Source organism: Pogona vitticeps, chromosome 6 (genome assembly GCF_051106095.1).
Source record: "Pogona vitticeps strain Pit_001003342236 chromosome 6, PviZW2.1, whole genome shotgun sequence".
Lineage (NCBI taxonomy): Eukaryota > Metazoa > Chordata > Lepidosauria > Squamata > Agamidae > Pogona > Pogona vitticeps.
Window position 1 is genome coordinate 11,708,155 of NC_135788.1, and position 21,474 is coordinate 11,729,628.

Consider the following 21,474-nt stretch of genomic DNA (forward strand, 5'->3'; position numbering starts at 1 on the left):
CATAGGCATCTTTTTCTTTATTTTTTAACCAGCCTGCTTGAACGTAACCGGGGGGGGGGATTTTCTGAAGGGGCAAAAACTAAACGTGGCTGAGAGGGGAAACCATGAAGGGACGCGCCACTGAGGGAGGCTCTGTGAGAAACGTCCAAGCGCTCTTTCGGGGTCGAAAACAAACAAAACCCCACACAACACCCCCCCTTTCTTAACCAACTCCCCTTTGTGGAAATGGCCACCAGCCCGAACCAAGGAGCCGAAAAGGCAAAGCGGGGAGATGGGGGGGGCTGTCCAAAAAAGGCGGCAAAAGGGAAAGCAGAGGAGAGACGGAGAAGGAAAGCGGGAAGGGGGGCACCTTGGTGGGGAAAGGCGGGAGGCGATGAATCCACTCGGGCTTACCTTTCCTCTTGGATCGCCTCCTCCTCCTCCTCTTGGACTTGCATTTCAGTTGGCTACTCGGGCCCCCCGACGCTCGGCTGCTTCCCAGGACGGAGGTCATGGCGGGGAGTTTGGGGAACAAGGCGAGAGCCCCCGGGGCGCGCGTGGGTGTCTCTCTGTCTTTGGGGAGAAGGTGGGGGGGCGGCGGCGATGGGGAGACGGAGGAAGAAGTCTTTGGACAGCTCGGAAGCCCGGCCGCCCTCACCCACCACCCTCCAACCACCCCCCTCACTCCGGCTCGCTCGCTCGCTCCCCTTCGCCGGTCTGCGCTGCTGCCTCTTTTTTTTCCCCGGCTCTGCTTTTGTCAGGAAGAGACACCAAGGAAGGCTTGAAAAAAGAGGGGCTGCGCGGCTCGGGAGTCCTTTGCAAAAGGAGTGGGTTTCCTCAGCGGGACGCAGCGGGTCTTCTTCGTCTTGTTGTTGTTGTTGTTTTCCCTCCTTCTCCTCAGCGCTGGCGGGGAAGGCGGGAGAAGTGTGTGGAGAGGGGCAGGCGGACTTTCTCAGATAAATAAATTCGGCTGCTCAGGAGCCAGACACCCCCACACAGACACACACTCCACCCCCGGCGCCGCCGTTGTTGCTGCTGCTGCGGCTGCTTTCCCTCCAGCGCCTCTCTCACTCCTTCATGCCCTCAGTGCGCTTGGTTTTATCCGAGGCTGCTTGGGGGGGGGGGGGGCGGGAGTCCTCCCTTTAAAAAAAAAGAGAGAGAGACGGATTTGGGGTTTTTGGGTTTTGGTGGTTATTTTTTCTGTGGTTTTTTTTTTTTTTTTTTTTTTTGGGCACCTCTGCGACTTGTTTGGCCCCACCAGCCACTTGGAAGCCAATCACGCCGAGCGCGGGGCTCCTGGCTGCTGCAAAAGTCTAATTAGATCCAATCGGCGCGGTCTCCTGGCTCTGACATCAGCGGCACCATCGCTAACACAAAACACCCCCCTCTACACACACACACACACACACACACACAAGGAGGGCGGGGGGGGGGCGCGCGCGGCAAGAACCAAACCGCCGCCCCCCTCCGCATCTCCAAACCATCCCCTTCCTCTGTCAGCTTGCAAACTCAGCTCCTCATTCGAGCTAACGGAGATCTGATAGGAGGAGGACGGGGGGGGAGAGATAGAGAGAGAGAGAGACTTCTTTTTAGTTATAGAAAATGCAGTGAAACTCACCGCTGGAGTGGTTGAAGATCGAGCCAAACCCGAAAAGGGCAGTTCTTTTAGACGATCCTCCACCTCCTTCTCGTCATTCCGGATTCGGAGCGCTTTTCAGAGCTCCAGTTTGTCCCGGGGACTTTCGAGGACCTGGTCCCGGGCTAAGGGGCGTGTAGTTTTACAAAGTGAAAGAAAAGTGCAAAAGATTTACTCCACTGTACAAGGACTCAGATTTGTAGCCCTAGAAAGAGGGTGCGACCTCTTCCTTCCCCCCCTCCCCAATTACCTAACCTTGTTTATTCTATGCACGCTCCGACGTATCCTTGATGCCTTCGAAGCCCCTCCGAATTCAATGAACGGCTCTCGCACGGAAAGGTGGTTGCAAAACACTGCAATCTTTTCCTACTCTGCAGGTGTTCCATCATCATCATCATCATCATCATCATCATCATCATCATCATCATCATCATCATCATCCCTGGTCATGTTTACTCGGATGTCCCACCTACCCCCACATAGGTTTATAGTGAATGGTACTAAAAAAATGAAGCCCCCCTCCAATTTGCCCTGGTGTTTATTCCACTCCGTGTTGACTTCAAAGTAAGTCCACTGCCTTTAAAGAAAAGTTTACATCCCTGGTTTCTGGGCACCAAGGAATTCTAATGCCAGTTGCCCCTTTTCTCTGGCTTGACGCAAGGAATGAAGGGAAAGAGTGTGCAGAAAGGAGGGCTTGCTTTCTAGTGTCATCCACAAAAAAAGAAGGTGGGGGCACCTTTATTTTTAGGAGCTGGATGGATTTCAGCCAGTTTTCCTTGTCTTGCTGGAGTACGGAAGGCACCACCTGCCAAAATCCCCTTTCCGATAACACCAGTAAAGATTCAGGAGTACCATCTTTCATGTTTGGTACTCAGGTGCATAGATGCCCAGTCTAAGGTTACTGATTTTTAATAGTAGCATAGACTTGACAAGTTGACGCAGCCTTCCCTGGATATCCTCACAGCCACACAATTTCAGGAGTTGACTTCTTCAATCCCTGTGCATTCTGAGTTAATGAGAAACACAACAAAACTGCCGTACCTTCAACATCTGAATGGAAGAAAGAAGGGGTTTTGGCAAATTAAGCTGTCCTCTCTCCCTAACACAGAAGAATTTCTCTACTTCTCCACTACTTTGAAAAGGATGTGGGGTACAGAGTTTTCCTTTGCATTTCTAAGCAGCAAACCACATAGACCAGTCTTCCCCAGAGGTGCATCTCTCCAGATGTTTTGGACTTGTAACTGGTCATCCCATGCCTATCTCTGGCTGATAGGAGCTGTTGCCTGAACCAGGGCCTCAGCTTGGGGTAGGCTGGTGGAAAACCCCAATAACACAAGCAAAGAAGAATGCGGACATTATTTTGCTTCTTTCAGCAGTTACAACCAATTGGATCTCACTTCACTGTTCTGAATGAGTGAACAGAAGGGAAATGCATATATAACGTGAGTTTTTTTTTTAAAGCACTTAAAAAAACTTGAGTATGGTTCTATCATCCACTGGAATTAGCTCATAAGATAATGTGTTGTTGTTTTTTCATTTTGAGTTAGTTCTCAACAAATGTAGGGGGCAGAGAAATGAGGTAATAAACTGGGTTTAGGAAACAGTATCATGAGGTAACTGGTATACAGAGATTTAAGTGAGCCAAGACAGCAGGAAATAAAATAAGGGGGAGAAGCGAGAAACAGCTGTCTACAGAGAAACCCAGAAACCGTGAAATACAAAAGTAAGCAAAACAAAGGTTCGGCAGAACATTTAAGGGCGCTAGGGAGAACAAAATTAATTATCCCTCTTTAGCCTCTGTGCTATGCCACAACAAAGCATACATTTGGGTACAGTGGGACTTCTAGAGGTGAATCAAACTGAGCAGAAAAAATCCTTAAGCAAATTTTTGGAGCTCAAATCAGTTTGCGCTAAAAGAAACAACAAAAGCTCTCCTCCCTGCACACATTACTCTTTTATGGTGGACTTAGGAATTTCAGACAAGCAACAAGAGACAAAATCAACCCAGAGGTAAGTGCATACTCATTTTATTAATTGCAACCCAAATAAGCCTAACTTTCTAATTACAACAAACTGGATTTACAAAGTGCTACACAATAGTTGGGTTGCAGCCAGGGATGGAAAAAAAATACTGCATTTAGCAAGCTGACAGATAAGTGCCAAAGATTTGATTATTTGTTTATTTATATTCTATCTTAACCTGATGTAATGACTGACTAAGCCTAAACTGTGATGGAAGAGAATAGTTACAGACATTCCGCTTCGGAAAACAAGGGTTTCAGAATGATTGTGGAACAGGTTGTGTGAATGGAGAAAAGGAAGGTTATCAGTTTTGTCGTGCAGAATGTAAAGAATAAAATAGTTTTCATGCCTTGTGAAGTCATCCTTCCTAGCAGGAAATATAAGAGTTAGGGCATCCAATGGTATCGTTGAAAAGAGAGAGCAAAGCAGACAATGACTGAAAAAATAAGAAACCAAGGGAACAGTAGGGGGAAGAAAGAGATGTTGCAGAAAACAAAAGAATAGAGGGTACATTGTATTCCATATATTGGTTTGTGTTTAAGGGTAAAACATTGTTTCTAGGGGATTAGCAGTAGTTGCAGTTTGAAGAAAAAGCCAAGTGAATGTATTCTTGGAAAACAAACACATTTTTTTTTCTAGAGTCATACCTAGTTTAACTGTTCTTTGAAGCAGATTTTTCAAGGCGATATTTTAAATTTGACTGCTTATAAAAAACAAGCCTATTGTGAACAGTAGAAGTCTCTCCAATATTTTAATTTGTATAACATGCAGTTCAGTTCTATAGGAGTTTAAAGGTGTGGCTATAGCAGCTGCAGGGAGCAAGCTAGTGTGGGCCACTTTGGAATGCTCATGCTTGCTTAGATTGTTCTAATCAACCCTGACTCTTCCAAAGCCAACATTGTGAAGTAGCTTAATAATCAAGCCACTTCCAGATATTGACAAATTAATCACTTCCCCTGCTCACAAGGGCAGGGGAAGTGGGAAAATGTGTTTTTTTTCCTGTTTAAGACTATCACTGATGCGCTATGTCAGACATAATTTAAAATAAAATCTTTTCCTTGCCTCACAAAGTTTCTCAACCAATAAGGCAAAGAAAAGATGTTTTAATTTGTTTTGTATCTGACATAGCACACTAGCAATACTCTTAAACAGATACAGTACACACACACACACACACACACCCCTCTCTCTCTCAATTATTGAGCCACTTCATGGTATTGGCAAAGTGACACTGAAGCGATCTAGGTGATTACACATCAAGAAAACCACGTTTATATGGACCGATCCTAATAGGTTCAAATAAACAGTATATTCCAACTTCAGATGGGATAGTCCACATTAGGGATGGGTTGGAACACTCTAACAAAAATGTTTTGTAGCCAACATTTTTTAAGCAATCCCAGTCATTCCAGAAGGGGGTCTACAGAGTGTGATAAACTCCTGTGTTGCTGAGCTCTTACTTGCATTATTAATGGTGAATAAAGAATCCCCGATGTTTGTTTTCCTGGATCAATGAAATCCTATGGAGCAGGCCTTCTGTACTTTTAATTGTAGTATTGGAGAAATGGTTGCAGCAGGTATGCAAGCGGCACCTGCAAAAAATTCCTTTTCCACACACTATTAAAGGTGCAGAAGCTCTTGTCTTCACTTTGTTTCCATGCCAGCAAAAGGTCCAGTTTCTTCATGCCACGGAATTTGTTGGAAGCAAAATGAAACACCGTTGTATTACGGCTTAATTATATACATCTAAGTGTCGCAGGATTTTTGCTTTTACTAAAATAGAGTAGCATGGCTACTGCTTTTGAAACCCTTATAAAAGCAGAGAGGCCCCAGAGGATGCATGCTTACTTGGGAGGAAGTCCCACTGAGTATGGGATTTATGCCTGCGTAAACATGCATAAGGTTGCACTGCAGATTATGAGGAGCCTTTTAAAGTACTTCTCTACCCAGCATTTTATATAAGGGATATTATCAAAAGGAAAATACTGACACAAAGCCAAGAAAAAGTGAAGGGGGGAAATACTTTAAATTATTAATGCCCTGATTAATCTCTGCTCTGACAGCACTTGGCCTTATGAGAGCAGCATGGCCCTGTTTATTAGAACCCCTCTAATCTAAAAATAAATAAATAATCTGCTTTCAATCTAGGTTATCTCTCCTGCTGTGAAACAGTTTTACTTACTGTAACTTCCCCAATTATTATGAACTTGGTATTTCAAGAACTCCTATGACTCTGAAACTTGTTCTTGGTTGTGTATGACTTAACAACAACAAATTATATATATTATATATAATTAAAACTTTCAGAATATAGGTACTCATGTAGATTTGAGTTTATATTGTTTGCATGACTGCACATGGATCTTGTCTTTACTTACTCCAGTGTAAGTAATAATGATCCTAGGGCCACAGGAGATGATACAATAAAACATAGTTGGAATGTTTATGTGGGAACATGCACAAATTTGTTCAGAGCAGATCAGGGAAGAGGATGCTTAATCCTTTCCCTCTGGTTTCCCTTTTATGACAAAATTGCAGCTCCAAACACTTTTTTTAATCACAAGAGGAATGAGGGCCCTATATTGTTTCCCCCAACAGAGGGCTTTTGATTGGAAAGACATCCTTCAGGGAAAGTGTAAAGCACCTTCTTTCTCTCACTGCTGATCCAGTCTTGTTCACGGAATCCCAGCTGCATTTATTTTTTTAAACCAAAGATTCAACTCGCATGTTTAAGTTGACTCTTTCTCCCAAGTGCACGGGATTGCAGCCTTAAAATCCTACCCTAGTCCAACTCCCAAATCTTGACTTTAACAGCAGAGTTAAGAAATTTAGTTTAGGCTAAATTTGGAGCCCTCTACTGAAGTCAAGATGGTGCCTCCTGCTGATTCAACAATCAGGACCATCATGGATGGGCAAGTGAGTTTTACTTCAATCTTGTAAACAAACCCTAGCCTTCTACTGTGCCTGTCAGTAACAGACAGTTACATGGCACTCATATTCTGTCTTCCAGCACTTCGAATATAGATCTATCGAGCTGAGAAGTACGTTTTACTAAAGCAAAAAATAGCAACTAACAACTGGGCATCTAACCTTTATTTAAAGATCTCCAAGGAAGGAGAGCCCACCACTCTCCAAGGCAGTCTGCTCTAGTATAAAACAGCTCTTCCTATCAAGATGTTCTCCTAGGTTTAGACAAAATATTTCACTACTACTTCCCATCGCCTGAAAGTTAGGCCTTTTTGACAGAATCTTGGCCAATCTGTATGGTAACAGGGGAAACAAGGTGATTGGTGGGGCAGAGGCAGGTGGTCAGCCTATCCGGGGAAAGCATGAAGGAGGCGGGGCCTGGAGAGCTGGAATGTAAAGAAGAATGAACGTAAGTAAAGGAGGAGATTCTGTTTGGGCAGTTGGGTTGTAACCCAAGAAAAGCTGGTGTTGAAATCTGTTTCCCTACAATTTGTTACTTTGTAATAAAGAGAATTTTCATTCTTTAACAGTTTGGTCTAGTACGGTTAAGGGCTGCCCTTTAAAGGAAGGTTCTTTTTAAAAAGTGACACGCCCGGGTTAGACATTCATAACACAATTGAAACGATAGGTTTTGATGTGGTCCAAGATGATCTGAGACCTTGAGCTGTGTCAAATTTAAGATGCCCTATAAGGTAAAGGTTCCCCTTGACAATTTTTGTCCAGTCATGTTCGACTCTAGGGGGCGGTGCTCATCCCCGTTTCCAAGCCATAGAGCCAGCGTTTGTCCGAAGACAATCTTCCGTGGTCACATGGCCAGTGCGACTTAGACACAGAACGCTGTTCCCTTCCCACCGAGGTGGTCCCTATTGATCTACTTGCATTTGCATGCTTTCGAACCGCTAGGTTGGCGGGAGCTGGGACAAGCAACAGGAGCTCACTCTGTCGCGTGGATTCAATCTTGCGACTGCTTGGTCTTCTGACCCTGCAGCAAGGCTTCTGCGGTTTAGCCCACAGCGCCACCACATCCCTTTTAAGATGCCCTATAGCATTAAGCAAAATAGAAATGTATATTATTCAAACAACTTTTAAATTTTAATGTAGAGATTCCTCATAATCTGAAGTGTCAATCTGAGTGTGCACGTAATTCTGGTGTTACTCCTAATTCTGTATTAGGTCTGTTGGTAAAAAGGCAAAATATCCAACTTGTTTCCAGTTAAAGATGGTGGGTTTGACCCAGAAAGTCTTGGAGGAGGATATATATATGTCCTGCTCGAGCTTGCTGGAATTTGAGATACATAGCAGAAGTCCTGTTGTGTGTCTCACCACCCAAAAAGGTTAGGATTGGACAGTAGCAGCACTTCAATCGTGAAATTCCTGCCATAAAAGAAATCAGGTTGGGTCCACCCAGTTGAGTTTCAGAGGAGTGGTCAAGACTGCCTGGTTCCATATCATCCCTGGTCTGATTTAAAATTAGCTTTTGTGATGATTTTAAATTTGTTTTTAAAGAATAGTGGCATTTTAAAGCATGGGCTTTTAAAATGACATTTCAGCTGTTTCTGGACAATGTTTGTATCTAATTTATTTTACATCATTTTGGGAGTCCTGACAGGCAGAAAAGCAATAATTTCTTTTAATATACAGAAAAATAAATAATGCATAAAATACACTGATAAACATCTGGGAAATGCCAATTGGAGCAATGTCTTCTACATACGGCTGCCAATCCCAGTCCGATGACTGCAACTTTAACAGAAGCTTAATAAACAGACAAAGTGATGATATTTACCTCCATGCTGCGAAGATATGGCTGTAGATTTCTGGCTGTCAAGCTGCCTGTTAAAGACAGAAGAAGAGATCTCTCCCTCCCATGTCAGTTGGCAAATCTACTCCCCACCCTGCCTACAAACAGTCAACCACATTTGTGCTGCAAGTGACATGAGGTGATAAGACTGCTAAATGATTGGGATGTCATGTCTTTGGGTTCCATGACTGCCTGGAACTCATAAAGCTTTCTCTGCCTGGCAACCTTTCCTTAAAATGCCAGCAGTGGAAGGGTGGATTATAGGTGTGTTTGTGACTCCCTTCCTACCCTGTTGTCTCATGTAGAGGGGAGGGAGAAACTTGGGCCTCTAGACACTGAGAGATAAGAGCTGCTTAAGAGCACAGAAGCAGGACAAAAAAATTACAGTCCTGCGCTCACACAGGTGAGACATCGGCGCTTCCTGCTGCAAAATTCTTGCATTAATCCACTCTTGCCCTACTTTCAAAAAAAGAGAGCTGCTGACAGACGGACTATTTGCAGAGTAACTATGGTTTGAAAGGACAGATACCGAGGGTTTCAGGGCAGAAAGATGAAGAGAGATCCATACCCCTCGTTAACATTTTTCTCATCTTGGAAAAGGATGAGAAATTTCCTCAGTGCAAACCAAGCCTTTTGCTGCCTTTTGAAGTTGATATGATTTCACACATCAAGTAGTGGCGGTAGTTAGTTCCTTTTTTCCCCTTGCTGTTGCAGCAATTGCAGCTTGCAGTATTTGATGCTGTGAGGAAGACCTTTTGAACTTTCATTACCTCCTCTTTGCCAAAATCCAAAGGATGAAAAGTACTTGTAGTGGTACTAACAGCAGCCACAGCAGCTTCCAGAGTGATAACAACAGGCCACCTTGAAACTTGGTACCAATCTGCCTTTTTTTCCAGAATGAAAGCTATATATCCCCACTGATCCTAGAATTAAAAGTAGAGACAGTATCTTCTATCAAAGAAGTAAAACTCATCAACCATGGAAACTGAAGTGTGAACTCCTCATTGGGAAACCGTAATATAGTACAGTAATTTCAAAATAAAAAATTTCCTTGTGAGACATGAGGTTGGAATAGCTAAAAATAGGATAGAACTGCTAAACTACTCTGAAAAGACTATAGTTTGCTAGATCAGCCTTACCATTGGGCAGAGTGAGGCACACACCTTAGATGTTGGGAGGTGCCAGAAAGGTATTAGGTATTTTAGCTGCTTTAGTGTTCGTTTTTTAAAATGCTTTGTAAGCGGCTTTCATGCCATTGTCAGAAGAAAGGTGAAGAAATATGGTACATAGATAGATAGATAGATAGATAGATAGATAGATAGATAGATAGATAGATAGATAGATAGATAGATAGATACATACATACATACATACATACATACAGTGGTGCCTCACTTAACAATTACCTTGTTAAACGACGAAACCGCTATACGATTACTGTTTTGGGACTGCTTTTCAGCCCATTGGAATGCATTGAATGGGTTTTCAATGTGTTTCAATGGGATTTTTTATTTTGCTTAACGAGGATTTCATTCTACAGCAATTTCGCTGGAATGGATTATCCTGTTTAAGCGAGGCACCACTATACACACACACACACACACACACACACACACACACACACACACACACACACACACACACACACACACACACACACACACACACACACATACATACATACATGTTGCACTCCCTGGGGGGCTAATTATATTAGACGAACTCCAGAGATTTCTCTGTTCATTCCAGACAGTATCTATGGGAAGCAGGTCAACAAAATGCCAAGGTCCACAATATCAAAGGCTGCTGGCAGTTCAACAAGAAAGTCTAGGCGTACCTATTATTTAAGCATGGATTGGAGCTAATGCATCACAGGATCGACGTAAAGGGTTTGACCTGTTAGTTGGTTTGATTATTTGACTGGTGACTCACCCATAGCCAAACCTGTCAGAGCAGCATACCTAAATACAATATGAAACATCCCTGAAATTTAGCTAAATACAGTTTTTTAAAAAATCAAGAACATTCACAAGTATAATTTAACGAAAAAGACGAAGCCCTATAAATATGCACTATGAAAATGTTTGAAAATGTTCACTAAGATAAAAACAGTTCTAAGGCCCAACTTTGGAATGCTTTTGAGCAGCAGAGGGGATTCTAAGGATGTGAAGAATACTTGCAAAATTACTTTTTATTGGCGTGACAGGCTAGTGAATCATGGATTCAAATGGGTCTAATCTAGCGTTGACTTATTAGTTGTGTCTTCTGTTCTAGTTGCAGTTAGGGAGGTCCCATTTGAATCTATGGAGCTTATGAAGGAGTTGACCAAATACCTATAGATTCAATATCCCTGATTTAGTGTAACTTACTATGATAAGCAACAGGATTTCAACCCCTGACTTCCTAAATGGAAGCCTAAAAACCTTAAATGTTTCTGTGTTTCTCATTTGCTGTCTTCCTTTACTTTCATGTCAGCTTTGCAATATATCAGCTTGCATTTATTTAGAAGAATGCCAAAGGGAATTCAACTTTAATGTCATTTAACAAAGGAAGCAAACTGCCCTGGCTCTAACCAACATCAGGTGAAAGTTGCCTGGTTAAGACGTAACAGGCAAATCCTGATGGCATGCTTAACGCCAGCATAAACTGGATCTGGGTGCCAAAATTGATTAATTTAAATGTCCTGAAAGCTTCTTGTTCCCCCATTTCAGGTTCTAGCCTGTCCTAGGGCTCATGTTTGTGCTGGGGAAGCCTTTGTGAGCCTTGGAACAGGAGGGGAGACTAACACTAACAAATCTCCACTGGATCACTGCTACAACTTCCAATTCTAACGGCACAGATCTTGTTCTGTTTTTTGAGTACTAAATGCCCCCTCCGTCTAATGTTCTGAAAGCTTTCTCCAGGGCAAAATGGAGCCCCAGGGAGCCTCCTGAAATGGGGAAATAGGACGATTTCAATTAAATTAATTATTTCTGGCATCAAGATCTGGTTTATACCAGCATAGCTACATCAACAGGATTTTGTCCAACGGCTACATTTTTCTATAGCATTGGTACTGGAGAGGGCCATTATCAACAGCAGCAGATTGGTGCTAAATGAAGAGCAATGCATGTGAGTCATATGCAACGCAAGACTGAAGCAAGAACTCTTCAATTCCTAGTGATCTTCTGCTGCCAGTGACATCATTACTGGTCCATTGGTGGAGTTATGGAGCAGGATACTGGGCCATAGTTTCATGCAAAGCAGGATCTCTGTGCTAAAGCTGGTATAGGAGAGGAGGACAAGATAGGAACAGGTAACTGTGGCATTTGATCCCAGCTTCTTAAATCACAGTATAGGAAGCCAAGGATGAATATCTTAACCTGGTGTAATTTGCCTGCACGTGCATATGCAAAACTGAGTCAAGCTTATGCACTCTCTGCTAAACCAAAGAGACTTAAATTAGGGTCAAGCTGGGAAAAAACAATTCACAGAACTCTGCCAACCAAAGATTTTATTGTCCAACATAGTTTTAATAATTTTTCTCCCTAGACACTAGATCGTCTTCATTAGCATCATCATTCAGGATGACTGTCTAAAACACTTCCAGGAAACCAAAATTCTGCATCTATGCCTAACTCACTTTTTGTCCATTTTTCATCCATGAGATATATTAGTATCTTACATAAAGATGCCTTATTTAGAATCTAGAATTTATTTTATACCTTCAGCTGACAACCTGACACATTGGGTAGGGAAAAAATAGCTGAACAAAGGCTCCTCTGTAGATATTTCATGTTTGCTGACTCCCTGCACCATAACCTGTGACACTGAGTTATTGGTTTCAGCCAACATCGAAATACCGGGAGAAAGCTTTTCTTCTCTTTTATCTTCAGCTATTGTTCTTGGCTTTAAATGACCCACAATTTTAAGAAAACAAATAAACAAGCAAACAACGCACCAGCAAAGCTCTGTATATGGTCAGGAGGATAAAAGCTCATATGAGAGTATCACATACTATAGTAGAGATAATTCTAAATACTGTACTATTTGATTTTATGCAAAATAACACTGTAATGGAACTTGTAACAGGTCGAAGCAAAATGTTTTGCTGCTTCATGGCATGGGCTTTTAAGGACTGGAAGCATCAGAAGGGGAATTTCTGTCATAATAATCAGCCATTGCTCTGAGCTTGTGGTATGTATGTAGGTTGGTTTTACTTCCCAAAGAGAAAGGATGTAAGTTTTGCACTGTTTGCGGACGTTATGTAGACTTTAACTGGGGGGGGGGGGCAATAGTCCTTGTCTCACTCTCAAGCCACGTCTTCATATTCTATCCACAATTCTTGACTTTGCTCCAATGAGCACATGTCTCTCTACTTTATTTTCATAACAGCCCATGAAATCTGTCTGAAATCAAGAAGGCCAGGTTTGGTTTTGTGACATAGACAATTTCCTCTTTAAGAATACAAGCAAAGTGTGATTCCTTGGACAAAAAATCGGTATAACTCAACTTGCTGTCTCATACAGTATGGAGCTTTGTAAGCAGGACATGAGGACAAAGGATGTATAAAGGAGGAGGTTAAAATCCTGAAATTTAAAGACAATTCCCAATATTGACCTAAATAGAATGTTTGGCCCCAGGTGTGGGCTAGATCTTCCCAATGTGGTGAACTAGATAGAATGCTGGAGCAGGATTCGTGAGTGTTGGCTCCAATTCCCAGTCAGCCACTGGGGGATGGAAATGGTAACACTCCTTCACCAGTTCATACTCCTGAAAAAACTGTATCAGGGCCATCATAAATCCAAAGTGGCACATGAGACACAGCACATGGTCCCAACTAGAGTAGACCTCTGGAATCAATGAGAACTTGGATGTTCAACATTTATGTACGTTCCATTATGTGTGTTCTCCCATTGTTCTACTTGGAAGAAACAAATGGATTTAGGTCATTGTGTTTGCACCTGGATGCTTTACTTATTAGGAAATGAATTTCATTTCGCTGTCCAGTGGGATTCTCTCCCAAGATAACATGTGCCTTGTTTGGAATAGAATGAAATCTTTGCCTCCTCTTGGAAATAGAATGTGAATCCTTTCTTGTCTTTTTCTTGTGAGTGAGAAAAAGAAAGTGCAAATCTTTATACTTGGCGTGAGGGGGCAAGATATTTTTTTGACCGGTCCAACTGTTTTTCACATTTCTGAAAATGCTTTTCCTGCAAGTGACAGAAATTGCACAACACTGTAAAAGCTGCTGTCTTGTTTCATGGAAGCATCGGGGCAAACTGGGTGGTTGGTTGGTTTCTCTTCCATCCATCAGCCGATCCATCTGTGCTTGCTGTGTGCAAATGCGCCCTAAGTTTTAACAAAGGAAAAAGGTACCTGGTTTACACAAATTGTACAAATTTCAAGAAAGAAAAAGCACCCATTGTGTCGTGCTTGTGATGCAGGTGAACTATCTTGTGGTATTTCCACATTAGGATATACTGGCATATTGAGACAACCTAAATTGACGAGAACAAAGAATTCAGCAAGTATTATTCAGAACCCTACTTGGAACCAACATGTACTCACAGCTATCACTGTCCTAAAGCTGGAGGACTATTGAGCCCAGAGCACAAGGAAAACTAACAAACACAGGAGACAGTTGGAATCAATGCCTTTGAGTTTTAATCAATGTGTTAAATGGAGAAAAACTGTTGGGAATGTGTCAGGAAAGTACCTGTGATGCTCAAATAAAGGCAAACTTGAAGAGAAATTTGTTTCATTTAATGGTACATCTTAACACTTCACACCCTGGTTCCAGTCTTTTAACCAACTGGACAGCTGGAAATAGTTTTGCTCAAATAACAAGTATGTATGAAGCATTTCATACAGAAATGTGTATTTCTGCTGGCTTTGAACAGTATCATAGAATACAGAAATCGATCTCCCCCAGTCCTATCAAGTTGCAACCCAGTCCAGAGCTTGAAGAAGTTACTTTTTAGAGCTACAGCTCACAGAATTTTTTAGCCAATAAAGCATTGTAGCCTGATAAAGTAACTTTTACAAGTGTTGACCTGTTTCCATATACAGTGGTGCCTCGCTTGACGATGTTAATTCGTTCCAGCGAAATCGCTGTAGAGTGAAAACATCAAACAAAATTAAAAAACCCATTGAAATGCATTGAAAACCGTTCAATGCATTCCAATGGGCTGAATACCTGCTCGTCCAGCAAAGATCCTCCATACAGAGGCCATTTTCAGTGCCTGTAAAACGAGGAATCTGTCCTAGAAAACAGTGGGGGCCATTTTCTTCAGCCGGCGGCAATTTTGAAACCCACCGACCAGCTATTTGCTGATCGTTGGAAAGCGAAAATCGGTTCCCAAACCAGGGAACCGATCATTGTTAAATGAAAAAAACCCATTTAAACCATAGTTTCGCGATCGCTTTTGCGATTGCAAAAACCTAATCGTAAAGCGATTTCCTTGTTAAGCGAGGCAACCGTTAAGTGAGGCACCACTGTACCTTTCAGTCTACTGCTAAATCATGAAATATAGCAACGCCAGCTTGTCCCCCTGGTTCTCCCCTTGTGATATCCCTAGCCTACTATTTTGTGAGGCCTAACTAGGCTCTGTGAGCTAGGTAACTGGCTGTGGAGCCAGAGGTTGAGAATACATTTATCCACTGTGCATCCCAAAAGAGCCAGCCTCTGTAGCCTTGGGCAAGCTGCAGAGTCCCAGGATGACTCCAGAAGGAGGGAATGGTAAACCATGTCTGAGTTCTCTCTGCCTAGGAGCCCCTGAAAAGGGTTGCCATGTCAGAATTGACTTGACGGCACACAGTTCTCATCATTAACTATAACTATAAAAGTAACTACAAAAAGATTACAGTTTACCAGTGCTGGGAAAATTTACTCCTTTCAACTACCTAGAACAGGGGTCCCCAACCTTTGGTCCATGGCCCAGTCCCGGTCTGTGGATCAGGCCGTGGAGACAAATCTGCCCCCTGCATGCACAGACATATGCACAACCTCCCATACGCTCCCCCCTCCAATGCATGCACGGCCCTCCCATGCATGCATGGATGACCCCCCAGCTAAACTGGTCCATGGAGGCAAAAATGTTGGGGACCACTGACCTAGAAGATGAATAATCTCCAATATTGCAATGACATCGTTTTAAAGAGTTTTCTTTTGAATGTTTGGAATCAGGTAGTTTCTGTTTCTTTAATAAAACCTAATTGAAAGAAATTTTTTAAAAAGGCCTTTTTCACTCCCACAAACAATTATGATCTCAAAGCCCCATGGGATCAGTATTGCATCAATGAGAAGTTTACAATTGTTTGATGACAAAAAGGGATCAAAATAAGTCAGATTTTCAATGGGGATGTCCAGCCAATGGATAGCAACATAAACAAGGCCAGGTCAGCCAAGATCCAACAGGTTGATTAGAAGGGGAGGCATTCTGAGGTCTAGGAAGGTAATATCACCTCCTGGGAAACTGGTTTATCATCAGCTCCCAGCATCCTCCAATCAACCTAGCCAATAAGCAGACTGATTGATGGATTCTGGGTATTCTAGGAAAAAAAAAAAAGCTCTGTCGTTTCTTTAGCTCAGTAGACCCAAGCAGTTCCTGACCATCAATGAACCAAGCCAGGGCTGCACGGGGTGCATAATTCTCAGAAAATAATAACAAAAAACTAATAACAATCCATTATCTTTGAGTCTGTCCTGCCAACACCCAAGCATAATGAAAACTCTTTGAACAACAAGCAATTTTCAATATTGCTGATGGCAGGTAGGGAAGCCAAAGAGCACTCGTTTAATAACCTTCTTGACCTTCGGTTGCCTTAAGCAACTTCACAAATAATTTAGCAAACAGCAGGGAAGAGAGTGACACCTTGACATTTTGGGCAAAGCAAGAACCCGCTTAGAGTTTGATGAACAGTGGCATATTTGCTGATGGTGGTGCTTATAGTCACATTGGTTTCCAGTAGACGGTTTGTTGTGCCTTTGAGGACCCCGGGAGAAAGCTGACGACTCTTCTGAAGGGATATCAGTTTTGTTTGGTGGTGTTTTTTTCCCTCTCTCTCTCTCTTCCTTTTCCAGAGGATAGTCACAGGCAATCCATGTAAATTGCTGTTTGAGTGCAATCAATAGATGTGACAAGCAACCCGATGCTGGCAACCAGGGACATAATGAAGGTGTGACTGTGTAAGCTGCGAACAGATAACAATGCTATAGCAAATTATAGGGCACTAGCGTATTGAATAAGTGCAGTGCAAAATGAGCGGCGCCTCACAGGTCATGCTTTCCCCATCGCGAACGTGTCTTTTGCATGTGTCCTTTGTAATTGCAAGTGGCAGGAGTGCCCAGCTGAATACAATGGGGGGGGGAGGTGGTCAACCCTCATTTATTCCACATTACATTGCGATTCATGCTGTTAGCCACTCATCCAGCACGTGAGCGACCACCTCCCAAGAGGGCAAGACACTGGATCTTTTTTACATCAGAAATTCCTCTGGTGGATGACTGAAACTGGCCAAATTGTTCCAATTGTGTGCCCTTTTTACCAAAAGACAGTCAAGAAATGGATGTCTCCTGTTTTCCTGTTTAGCTCTTTTAAACATGGCCTACGTACATATATACCAACTCTGTACACTGCACAACTAAGATGATGTCATCAACTAGTAGCAGTAATATTTAATTTAACTTAATTTAATTGGAAGCTTCCTATCTCTCCCTTCAGGTTCCAAGGCTCCCTACAGCTTTCTTTTGCCCTGGGAAAGCCTTTGAGAATTCCCCTCAGAAAGAGGAAGGGGAAACCTTTAATATCCAAAAATTGCCACGATATTAGCAGTGGCAATCTCAATCCTTGGTGGCAGGACTAGTGGCAGTGATTTTGGCAATTAAAGGCTTTTACAGGGCAAAAGGGAGCCTTGGAACTCAAAAGGGAGGATTGGAAGCTTTCAATTTAATTATTGTCATCACTGGCTAATAAATAATATCATCCTAGATGCTCAGAGCTAAGGTACACCAAAAGGACTTCAGGGATACATACAAGCATAAAGCTATCTATTGGATGTGGTGTAAAGAGTGCTCACCACGTTCTAGATTCTTGTCAGTTTAAACTTTCTCAGTTGGACAAGACATCTTGACAGGAAACTTTTCATGCTTTGCAAAAATCCCTCAATTCAAGGCAAGAGCAAAACAAGGAATCTTTTTCTCTTTATGCGCATTTCTGTAATTTGAGCAAACTGTCTCTGCCCCCAAGCTAGTGTCCTTTCATTTTGAAAAGAAAAGCACACATGCAGACACATACACCAACACGGAGCACAGGACCACTGGGTGACTGATTTAAAAGACACAAACAAACCTTTCAGTGCGTCCTGCTCTTAAAAGTCTGTGGTTGCCATCTTGCATGATTTTTGTTTGTTTGTTTATATTATTTATATGCTACCTTTCTCCTCATAGGAGACCTCGGGTGGCTCATAAGAATTAACATTATACCATGCTTTAAAAAAATAAAATTAAAACCATATTAAAAACACAATTAAATAGTTGTCATTATTAAAAGCAAGATTAAAAACAATTTTAAAGAAGGTTTTAAGAACAGTTTAAAAGTTGGAGTGCTATTTGCATTATTTGTGTGATTTTTCTCCATTTGCACAAACCATTGTTCTTGTTCTCTTGTTGAAAGTGCTACAAAATGTCTCTGGCACTTCTAGGTCTATTCTAGGGCAAGGAAAATAGCTTTGCAATTCCTCTCCTTGGTATATGAGGACGGGACGGTGAGGATTTTACAGCCCTGGTGTAGCAAGATGTACCCCTAGCCAGGAATTCTAAGTACGATTATTAACTCACTTGGTACATATGCTTATTAAGTTAATGATTTCTGCCAACAAAAATGAAGGCTCTGTGGAAAGTTAATAGATGTTTACTGCAATTCTGTAGCATCTTGCAGTGTTTATTAGAACTGTTCAGTGGCTATAGAATTTTGTTTGCTGCTGATTCGATGCCTCTCTTTCAACTGACTAATCAATTAATGGACTGATTAAATCTAAATCTTCATGTTATCAAAAGCTCAGTTGTAGTTATCTTTTTGAAGGAAGTGTCAGAGTCACTAAGTATCTAATAATGAAAAGTTCCTTTTCATTACAAGGAAAGGTCATCACGCCCTGTGTAAGTTCTTCCACAGTGTGGAACCCTTTGTTACTTCTTTGCCTTATACAGTGGACCCTTGACTTACAGACGGCTTGACTTACAGACTTTTTGAGTTACAGACTTCTCTGGCCGCAAAATTTAGGTTTGACTTGCAGACGGAGATTTGACTTACAGACCAGAAAAAAACCAAAATGGAACAAAAACGGCCTGTTACGGGATTAATCGGTTTTTAAGGCACTGTAGGTCAATGGAGACTTGACTTACAGACTTTTTGACTTGAGAGCCACCTTCCAATACGGATTAAGTTCTCAAGTCAAGACCCCACTGTACACAAATTGTAGGTACAATGATGTAGCCTGCAAGTAGGCGTACCAAAACTTAAACCACACCTCAATGGGCATATTTCTGAGGATAAATTCTGTGGTCAGAAAGAAAAAGAGCAACACATACCTATTGATTCCAAATACCTATGAATATAACCCCATGAGAATCTTTTTCTTTATTTGAGGACTGACATTTGAATTGAGCATCAGCAGTTATTTTCCACAATCTCAGCTCCCTGATCTTTTTTTTTTTTTGGCTTGATTTTCATTTATAGGTTTAGGGATTAAGTCTAACATTTGAACCTGATGAAAACAGGGAAAAGAAAACTTAAGGCACTCTGTGGACTTAGCTGCGATTTCATTATCACTGATCAATACTGCCTGCCATTTATGAATTTATTTTCCTCCTTTCAAATGTCACGTATTTTTATTTATTGTTTTCTCTATCCATCTTTACTATGATGTGCGTGGCGTGTGTCTCGTCCCTTTAAAACACTCGCTTAAAAAGACCAGCTCTCAACCAATGTTTTTTTTAAAAATAAATGAGTGAAAAGCCTTTCGATATTGTATGCCATTTTTATCATAGATCAAAAGCAACATTAGCAGTGGAGAAAGGTTACTGGAAATAAGCTTTGTCAAATGTAGTGATGGCTTGCGTCTGATCTCTTCAGAGCCCGTGCTAACATTAGTCAAACTGAGACCATCACCTCAGGTGGCAGATGCCTGGGGGCAGCTGGAGGATGTTGAAGGAGACAACTCTGTACTGTATTTTGTTGTTGTTTAGTTGTTAAGTCGTGTCCAACTCTTTGTGACCCCATGGACCAGAGCACGCTAGGCCCTCCTGTCTCTGTATTATATAACCTGCCCTAAGTCCCTGAAATTAGTTTTCTGCTTTCCAGTATGGTGGAACATGTTGGCTCATCATAAATGTTTAATTTAATTGTCATCCAGTTGGCTTTTGCTTTTCATGAATTAGGATGGGGTAACACTATGTTCCTTGCCTTGGGCAGACTTGGGCCAACCTTCTTTTCTCTAAGATGTAGTGCGAAAGATAGAAGTGTAACTGTCCGTACAAATTGACCTTTCACAGTTGGCCAAGTTCCATATCATCAAAAATGTTGATATGCCACTTAGCTGAGGGCTTCTCAGCTTTCGAAGTACATGACTGTGAACAAGGCATTACATATATATCCTTACAGCTTAGAAACATTTTAATCTTGGGTCAGCCCGATGACCATCGTTCGTCCAATTATTAATGCTCAACAACTATTTGAAATTCATACCTTCCCCATCTGAAGCAGTAAAGTCCACGAATGGCACGAGGCAGCTGATGGGTCCGAATGTCTAAAGGCAACTCTGAGTAGACATTTCTGAGTAGCCGTCAAGATGTGATGCTTTTCACAAATCTTTGTCTCTTTTTTCATGAACAATAAATGGGATGTAGTGGCGCTGCAGGCTAAACCGCAGAAGCCTCTGTGCTGCAGGGTCAGAAGACCAGCAGTCGTAAGATCGAATCCACGCAATGGAGTGAGCTCCCGTCACTTTGTCCCAGCTCCTCACCAACCTAGCAGTTCGAAAGCATGCAAATGCGAGTAGATAAATAGGTACCACCTCGGTGGGAAGGTAAAACAATGTTCCCTAGTCACTCTGGCCACGTGACAATGGAAACTGTCTTCGGACAATCGCTAGCTCTATGGCTTGAAAACGGGATGAGCACTGCCCCGTAGAATTGGACACGACTGGATTAAAAATGTCAAGGGGAACCTTTACCTTTTACCTTCATGAACAATAGAAGCAGAATGCAAGCATATCGTGCAAATAGATACATAGGCAATTCTTTCTCATAATGTGTTCATCCAGCAGAATTTTTTTTCTTCTTTGTCAGGCATATAATTTGTATTATTATTGTACCTGATAAGCTTAACTGTTTTTCCATCGGAACTTACAAACAGAAATGTTTGCTCAGTTGTGAAAGTAAATACCAGCTTATCATAGGGGCCTTCAGCATTGTAACCATTAACAAAATATGTCATAATCCCTTTTGCAATTTGAATTCATTGGAAAAGCAGAGAACTCCATTTTCCATGTGACAGCTCTTCAAATATTTAAAGATGGCTATCCTATCACCACTGAACCTTCTTTTCTCCAAGAGAAACACAGCCAGTTATCTCAACTGTTGCCCAAAGGGCTTGGTTTCCAGACTCTTTACCATCTTTGCTGGTTTCATTCATTACTGGTTGAACCCAGTAATCTCCTGCAGCTCTAACCAACACAGGTGAGGAGCCTCGTGACGCAGTGGTTAAACCGCTGTACTGCAGCTAAAACTGTGCTCACGACCTGGGGTTCAAATCCCAGGTAGCCGGCTCAAGGTTGACTCAGCCTTCTATCCTTCCGAGGTCGGTAAAATGAGTACCCAGCTCGCTGGGGGGGGGGGCAATGTGTAGCCTGCATAATTAAATTGTAAACTGCCCAGAGAGTGCTTGAAGCGCTATGGGGCGGTATATAAGTAGCATGCTTTGTTTTTTTTTTTGCTTTGCTTTACTGCTTTGTTTCTTCCCTTGTTTCAAGTAGAAGTTGATGGGCTCTGCTGCTAAAAGTCATTGGTGTGATTTTCAGGATGTTGTAC

General features: G+C 42.1%; 1 protein-coding gene and 1 long non-coding RNA gene across 2 annotated transcripts in view; one reads left to right on the forward strand and one right to left on the reverse strand.

The window, feature by feature from the left end:
- The window catches only part of ADARB2 (adenosine deaminase RNA specific B2 (inactive)), a 392,231-nt gene extending 390,727 nt beyond the window's left edge, over nt 1–1,504 (reverse strand). The window contains exon 1 of the mRNA XM_073002915.2: nt 394–1,504. Within this exon, the coding sequence (XP_072859016.2) occupies nt 394–493 (100 nt within the window). The 5' untranslated portion in view covers nt 494–1,504. The remainder of the gene's footprint in view (nt 1–393) is intronic.
- Nucleotides 1,430–21,474, forward strand: part of LOC140707969 (uncharacterized) — a 29,740-nt gene continuing 9,695 nt past the window's right edge. Inside the window, exon 1 of the long non-coding RNA XR_012088094.2 lies at nt 1,430–21,123. This is a non-coding gene — a long non-coding RNA (uncharacterized LOC140707969). The remainder of the gene's footprint in view (nt 21,124–21,474) is intronic.